The sequence below is a fragment of the Anabas testudineus genome, chromosome 1, assembly GCF_900324465.2.
Source record: "Anabas testudineus chromosome 1, fAnaTes1.2, whole genome shotgun sequence".
Classification (NCBI taxonomy): domain Eukaryota; kingdom Metazoa; phylum Chordata; class Actinopteri; order Anabantiformes; family Anabantidae; genus Anabas; species Anabas testudineus.
Window position 1 is genome coordinate 4,875,066 of NC_046610.1, and position 8,502 is coordinate 4,883,567.

Below are 8,502 nucleotides of genomic sequence, written 5' to 3' on the forward strand. Positions count from 1 at the left end.
GAAGCAGTAACATGGACGTGTTATCAGATTGGTTTATGGTTCAAACAAACTAAAGAGAAAAGTCAAGAGAAAAACTTCACACTTAATATTGTGCACCGTCTAATTCACTGTCCCTCAGGAGGCATCTATTTGCTGGTCTGAGCTGCATGTTATCTGTGTCATGTGGTGATTTGGCCGGTGGGAATTTGTTATTGCAGTACTGTCATTAAAAGCTTCCCCCTTCACTAATTAAATATATCACCTTCTGGGAACTGATAATTACAGCTACAGACTATCTATAAAGATGTAAACTAGGGGATTCATACATTAAGAGCAATGTTGCTTCACTTACACAGACTTAATAAATTATGGGTTTGCTTTCCTCAGTATGTGTTATTATTAATATGTATTAATCTGTAGGTGAGAAACTGAATCATTTGCCTCTAATGCAGCTTTTACAGTGTGTATGGAATATGTTCAGTCAGCATTTCATACTTGGTGCCTCTTGATGTCTTCTCTGATAAACTTGTGGTTGATTCACTTGCTTACAGTCTACAGGGACATCTAGTGGCCAGAAGTCATCAAAACAAAAGGAAGAAAAAAACAATGCTCCATCATTATTCAAATATATTCACACACTTCCTAATTAGTTTATATATTAAAGGTTATGACACTAATATGCTTCAGGATGCCACTTGATAAATATTCACAGACCTCAGGAGACAGCAAATGCTCAAGTTGTCCACAGATGATATTATTGAGAATTATTATAGTTTGTGGTAATTAGTGTAATTAATACCATGTGCCTTTTTTGTTTTAATAAGATCAGAATATCTAAAATGGAGCCATGTCGTTCTGTGATAAATGATAGAGAAGTGAGCAAAAGGCCAACATGACATTTGAATAAGGTTTGTATTTGACCTCTTTCAATGAGGAAACACTTATGTTCATGTTTTCTCTTTAACATCTCTGTTAGCTCTCACTGCATTATTGGGAAACGTCTACAACAATTGGCTGTTGGTCAATGTGAAGTGATTGTCCTGTGTTACATCAACAAAAATCTTGATTATTCATAACTATTCTTAATAAAAACACCTAGTTAAATATCTAATATCATAAAGAATAGATGTCCCATCTCGAAATCCAAAGCTTCGCCTCGTGCTTGTTTCGTATTGGCACAGTAAAACTTGAAAACAAGTGCGTCCAGAGTTTATCTGAGGAAACAAGACAAATGATCTTTTAATTGTATGATTTTAAATGTTTGATTGCATCAGTGTATTGTTAATATGATAGAAATCTACTTGTATTATATTTTATATTTTGCAAATGTTTGGTGTCTTGGAACAGTTTCCTTCCATTAGAGTGACGTTGACATGTTTGAGTCCTGCCTACCTGCTCCATGTTGTTAGATGTCTCAGGTCTATGTGATTGACTGGAAGTCTTCCTTTTTCTGATTTAGACCAAATATGTCAGTCAGTAAGTGATTTCAACAGTTTCTCATGCCCTCTTGAACAAGTCACAGTGTTACTCATCTAATCTGCCAGATGATACTGATACATGTGAAAGTCGCAAGAGCAGCACCCAGTAGGGCAGCTGCAGCTGCTAATGTCATTTCTACTATATTGACGACAACTAGAGTTTCTTTTTTGGAGCGGATTTTTGTTTTGGCAACTCTAATGACACAGGAATAGGCTCCTGCATGCCGACTGATGACTGGGTCTATAACTAGGTTTTGGCTGTTTGACTGGGTCAGAAGTCGGCCCCTTTAATTTCCAAACGTATTTTGTGTTTCTAGTAGGAGGGCAGGTGGTGCTGCAGGTCAGTGTGACACTTTGGCCCTCAATCACCACTGTAGGACGCAACCTCAGTCTCAGGCCTGGAAGATGGTAAATTGGTCAGTAAATGTTAAAACATCTGTGTTCTCAAACCTGAATAACAAGAACTAATAAAAAACGACAAAACAAGTCATTTGTCATTGCCATATAAAACTTGAATTTGTGGTCAAATAAAGCGTTAAATATAAAATGCGATTATAGGCTGTGTAATTAACAATAAACATAAAATTAAAGTAAAAATAAGCAGATGACACAAAGATGAAATAGTTCTACTGTAAAAAATAAATGGTGGTGTGAGGGTGGGAGGTTTGTTACTGTTTGTGGAAACTGAACCTTTGGGATGTGTGATGGAGCAGGACTCATTCACTGTTTTCTGCTGAGAACACATTCTGCCCTTAATGTAGGTCACAGTCAAACAGGTTGGTGTGACAGAACCTGGACAAAAATGTTTTTTTTATTAATGGACATTCAGTCGTAAGATCTTTGATAATTATTTGTTTTGAGGCCTGTTAACATGTTAAACATAATACAGGCCGCTGTAAGTACTGTGGAACAAATCAATAACGAATCCTTTCTGGTCCACTTAATTGAAATAGGTTAAGTGCATTAATCTGGGGCTACTTTAAATTGACTGTGCACTTTCAGTTAGCTCTTAAAATTTTTAAATGTATACTGTTATATAGCTTTTTAGGACTTTAAATTGGAAAGATCAAAACTCCAAAGTGTTTCAGCTGGTGACCTCTTTGGTTATAGAGGAAGTTGTGCTTTGCTTGAACTCTACATTGCCCATCGGTGTGATTGTGAGTGCGAATGTTTGTCATGTCAGCTCTGTTTTAGACTCTAATAGAACTGTCCAGAGTGTATCCTCCCTCTTGCCTTATACGTTTTTCAGCACCCTTGCAGAGAAAAGTGGTTAAGATACCAGATGTATAACTTTTTATTATATTAGCAGAGTTTATTGTTTAAAACTCCAGAGGACTCTTTTATTGCAAGTTAAATATAAATGACTATATTTTGCATCTAAAACTGTCAAATAAAAGTAGTGGACTGAAAAGTACAGTATTTTCTTTTTGGTTTGTAGTTGAGTGAAATGGAAACATTAAAAGTGCAGTGGTTGAGTAGAAGACTTGAGTAAATGTATTCTTGTACATTTAAACTGAACAACATCTTTATCTAATTACAATAAATTGTATTAAGTTAGCTCTTAATCTGTATCTTATTGTCCAAAAAAAGTATTTTTTATAAAGTTAAGTTAGGAGGAGATAAATGTTATCACCCACCTACAGAGACTTCAGAGGCTCTGAGATCCTTGTAACCTTTGATAGCGCAGGAGTATGTGACTGTCTTGTTACTGCTGACCAGGTCTCTGTAAACTGGATCTCTGCTCTCAAAGAGAAACTCTCCATCCACCACTGAGAAGGATTAAGGGTGGATGTGATCTATATTGTCTGGACTGTACGTACTCTCATGCTCGCTGGGCCCTTTGATGAAAAATTAAAACTATTGAAAAGATAGACGAAGTTTACATTTACCTCCTTGCATCCAAAGAAACACCACAAATTGTATTTACTGGTATTGGTGTGGTCCAACATCAGGAAAAACTAAACACATAACGGTTTGTGTAATTTGTCTATTTATTACCAAGGGAACAGTAAAACTGTTAATTTTACTTTTGTAGGAAGGGATAAACAAATATTGATACCTGAGATGTACAGGATGAAACCCATAACCACACACCCAGCTCCTGTCAGTAACATGACTGGTTTAGTCCTTCGGTTTTCTCTCACGTTACACTGGACTAACTGCACAACATTAATTACAGTGTTCATATTGACTTTATGCCAACATAAAACCCAGTAATGAAAATAATATGTGGTTTACTTACAACCTAAAGCCTGGAGAGGATGGTCTGTGTGAACGTAGCTTGCATGCATCTGTGTTATTACTTCACTTCCTTTCATATTTATTGGTAAAAGGAAACCACAAGGGAGGAATCCACATACTTTAGTAGGTTCATTTGAGGTTGTCATCAAGAAAACATAACTTTAACTAGAGAATATCATCACTTTATCCTGTTCTTTTTTTCCTATCACTGTTTCTTTGGATTTTTTACTTAATGCATTGGTTCATAATGCAACCTGGATAAATAAATAAATATCTCATCAGAATTAGCTTCTCTCATCATGAGAAATACAGGAAATGAAGCTCTCAGAGTTTTATCTGATTTGTTTTAGTTAAAACTGAAGGTTGCAGACTTCGCATTAGTCTTTGAACCACGGCTACTTGTTTCATATATAAACACAAGTCGTGTGGTGCCATAAATAATGTGTTCAGAATCACTTCCTGTTCATTATTTGGGGTTCTGCATTTTATTTAAGTATCCAAAGTCTGAGTGAGAAATGTCAGCACAATGTAATGCCCTTGATTACATAAAACCTACTTTATACTAATACATGTTGGAGAAGTGTTTCTAATCAAAATGTGTGCTTCATTATAGAGTTTACTTATTTTTGTAAATGGTGGATGAATGACAAAGCCAAAAAATCATTTAGGTCAGTGTGTATTTACACAAACAAAACTCAAACCAAATCTTAATACAAACAAAGAAATTGCAGGTTTTCAGTAATATAATAACAGTTGTGCCTGAACAAGTGAGGAAGAGTGCTATTATGAAAGTTATTTGTTACATATAACAACAACAACAACAACAACAACAACAATAATAATAATAATAACCAAATACAGTAAGGATGTGCTACAACATTAAAATAATACGTTTCTTATTCAGTGATGAATAACCACAGCATTTATTCAGTAGAAGGAAGCAGAGAAATAAAGAGCACAGATTCCTCTGAAGCCTGAAGAAATGTTCAAATGTCTAAATTCCGGAAAAATAATTTCAGATGGGAAAATGTGTGTAAAAGAGCAAAGATCTCTGCATCTATGTGTTAGAGTTCAGTTTATCAAATGGAGATAAGTCAACAGGTTTAGTGAGATCCAGATCCACTCTGTAAATCTCTACTCCACACTTATCTGAGTGCAATATAAACACATCGTACCACGTCGCAGAGACAATGTCCACTTCAGCAGATCGCAGATGATTGTGCATCTTAAATAACACCCAGGGAAAAACACAGTTGTTTCAGAACATGTTCAGACCCACTGTCGTTTTGAACATCGTTATGCTTTTTGGTCACTTGTGTGATGCTGACGTTATTCCAGTTATTAAAAGTACCAGCAAACCTTTCTTTATCTAGAAGACACTGACTCAATGGTGGAGTAGAGATCCTCTGTGTGGTTTCTAGAGAAGACGAGTCTGCTGTAGTGATGATCGTCCTGCTCTTTTGGCTGAGCTGAGATGTTTTCATACAAGGGACTAGAGTTTAGCTGAGGAGAGAAGAAAACATATTGTTATTGCACTGAATTTGAATGTCTTCTTATGATACAGTATTTAATGTACCTGATCCTTGTTTTGCGATGCTCTTGGAGGTCTTGGAGGTTTGCTGGAAGTCTTCCTTCTTCTTATTCTTTGAATCATTGTTACAGAAATGAGTAAATGATTTGAATTCAGTTTCTTATTGTTCTAAAACAATCCAATAATCCCTGTTACTCACCGAATGCAGCAGAGGACAGTGAGAGGTATGATGACCAGGAGAGCAGCACCGGCTCCTGCAGCTGCTGCTAACATCAGGTCCCCTGTGATCCTGAGAACAGTTAGAGCCTTATCAGTGGAGCTGATGTTTCTTTTTCCAGATTCAACAGCACAAGAGTAGTATCCTGCATGCTGTCTGTTGACTGGGTCCAGAACCAGTTGCTTGCTCTGGTTCTCTGGCAGGGTCAGAGGTTGGCCGTTCAAAAACCAAATGTATGTTGTGTCACCAGAAAGGGGACAGCTGGTGCTGCAGGTCAGCGTGACTCTCTGTCCCTCTGTCACCACTTCAGGGTGCAACTTCACTTTCAGATCTGAAACACAGATTTATCACTAAATGAGAAAAAAGATAAACTGGGTCTTTGCCCAGCAGTAAAGCCAGTTTGAAAAGTGATGCACATGGAGTCGCCACAGTACCTGTCACAATCAAAGTGACTCCAGGTAGCTCAGGCGATTTGCATTCGTCATTATCCTTCTGGAGTCTGAATGTGTATTCTGCTGAGTCAGTCTGCTGCAGGTTGTTGAGCCACAGGCTGTGGTGGTTCTTCACTTTGTCACGGTACTCTACACGACGGGGAATCTCTTTCAGCTTTTTAGCTTGGCCTTCACCACTTATACTTTTTTTATACCACGATTTAGATTTTGGCTGTTGGTCTTTAGGATGTGAGTATTGACCTAAAATGTTAACTGAAGAACTTTTCAGAGCACAAATTCTCCTGTTGGGATAATTCACAGTCCAGCAGTTCTTATCTGCAACACCTGAAACATACAATAGTGTAGTGTAGTGTGCTGTTGTGGTTTAATATATAATTGACAATTTGTGCTTTTGAGTCATGAATCACCACAAATGTTATTCACTAATAATATAAAACATGCAGTTAATACTTACAGACTTCAGCAGAATGCAGTTGCTCAAGGCCTTTAACAGCACAAGAGATGCTTGCGTTTAAAGAGGTTCGGCAAACCAAATGGTGACTCTCAAAATATTTACACCTGTTACGGTACCAGGTGTAGGCAGGTTGGGTTGTAGTCAGAGTACAGTTGGTGCTGCAGGTTAGTGTAACGCGGCCCAGTGTCTCTATAGGAATCGGCTGAACAAAAACCTCTTTCGGGAGTTGATAAATAGAAAAGAATAGTTTTAGAAAATCAGGCGCTGTCACATTTTGAGTTAGACATACATTTATAGATATTTTAGCTCAGTTAAAAAAGAAAGACAACACAATGAGGGATGTTTGTATAGAACATTTGTAGCCACGTCACCGCTGGGATATGTGATGGAGCAGGGTTCATCCTCTGATTTTTTCCAATGAGAACACATTCTCCCTCCAGCATAGGTCACTTTAAAGCAGGTCGACGTGACAGAATCTGGACAAAACATGGTCTCAGTATTTTTATTTTCAATTTAAAGTACAAATACATGCTGAGATAAACACGTTTGTTAAGAATTTAACCTGAGAAACTCACCCACTGAGACGTTGGGGGCTCTGAGATCCTCGTAGCCTTTGATAGCACAGGAGTAAGTGACTGTTTCATCACTGTTGACCAGCTCTTGGTACCAGGGAGACCAGTCCTCATAGAGAAACTCTCTGTTCCTGTACCAGATGTAGGCTGCAGGGTTTTCAGTTAAAGGACAGCTGGTGCTGCACATCAGTGTTACTGACTGTCCCTCTGTGGTAGGAAACACCATCACCTGCAGGTCTTGGAAAGTTGCACATGAAAAATGATCTTCACATATCATATTGCAGGGATTCTTAGTAAACGTGTGATAGTTATTATTGTACCTGAGACGTTAAGCTGAATTGCATTTTGCCAGCACAGCTTTACGCTCTCTTCGCAGCAGTAAGATCTTCCATCACTCTCTCTCAGATCATTGATGCGTAGTGTGGGTTGACTCTCCTCAGACATGTTGTACGTTACACGATTTCCATCTGCAGGGAGCTCATTCTGAACAATCATCGATCCATTCCAGTGTGCAGCGAACCATTTGGTGCTTGACGTGGGATTTTTAGCTGCACAGGGCAGATCCACTGACGAGCCTTTCAACGCACAAATCGTCTTTGTTTGTCCATAAACTCCTTGAATAGAAGCTTTTATTAGTACATATCTTTTACAGATCTTTATCATCTGAAGAGCTGATTGTAACAGGTTGTAACACAGCTAAACTGTTATATCTCAGTTGTCTCCAATATTTTAATTAAATAAAATTGCAGTTAGGTTAAAAATTAAGTGAAGTTCACTAGAAATTAACTGATATACTTTAACTTTAAACAAGTTTATCTGCTAAGTTAAAAAAAACAAAAAAAAACAAACAACAGAAGCGATAAACAATCATTCAAACCTGACAAGTACAGGATGAAACCCATTAACACGTATCCAGCTTCAGCCACCGTCTTCATTTTCTGATTTTCTTATCCTATAGTTGACTGCATCCAAGTACTTTCTTATCACTACAGCTTGATTAAACAACTCGTACAAAAATATAAATAATAATAAAAAATGTAACCGAGTGGTTGAAATCACAGCAGTTCACCTACGAACAAAAGGCTGAAGAGTGTTGGTTGGAGGTTGCCTGCGACTGTGCTATTGAAACTTCACTTCCTTCCACATTTTATGATATTTAAAAAAAAAAAGAAAATACTTGTTTTTTAAGATTTTTTTTGCTGCAAAGTAAAATCAAACCACAGGTGATGTTTTCTTATTAGTAATTAATGTCATATAATGTGTCTTTATGAAATATACAAAGGTAAATTACATCATTGTCTGTTTAACAGTGGGTGTTGTCCAGTTAGAGCTGCAGGAAATGAAGCAATCCAAAAAAAAAGTGCTCTCTGGTTGGGTCAAGGTTACAAAATAAAGAAGGAGAAAACAGACTTAGACTTAATATCAGTGTTTCTTTATTACAGTTGATTTTCTAACATCTCTATCACAACCTTACACTAACTATAAGCACACGTTTTCTGCTAATGAGTTAATTACTAAATAAACAACTGTTACTAATAATAATAATGGCTGATACCAGATGTTTACTGTGCTCCTAAC

General features: G+C 37.2%; 1 protein-coding gene across 2 annotated transcripts; it reads right to left on the minus strand.

Annotated features, from left to right (window-relative positions):
- Positions 1–4,175: 4,175 nt before the first annotated feature.
- LOC113162600 lies at positions 4,176–8,093 on the minus strand. 2 transcript variants are annotated; one of them, XM_026360826.1, is made up of 9 exons: positions 7,998–8,093; positions 7,245–7,538; positions 6,928–7,161; positions 6,724–6,828; positions 6,353–6,568; positions 5,881–6,222; positions 5,429–5,777; positions 5,275–5,341; positions 4,176–5,201 (listed from the first exon to the last, which is right to left on the minus strand). In XM_026360826.1, the coding sequence occupies exons 2-9, from the start codon at positions 7,417–7,419 to the stop codon at positions 5,064–5,066; spliced, it is 1,626 nt and encodes a 541-aa protein (XP_026216611.1). In that variant the 5' UTR covers positions 7,420–7,538; positions 7,998–8,093; the 3' UTR covers positions 4,176–5,063. The 2 variants fall into 2 exon arrangements, with proteins under 2 accessions (XP_026216611.1, XP_026216610.1); XM_026360825.1 differs by having other exon boundaries at positions 7,802–8,085.
- Positions 8,094–8,502: the final 409 nt, after the last annotated feature.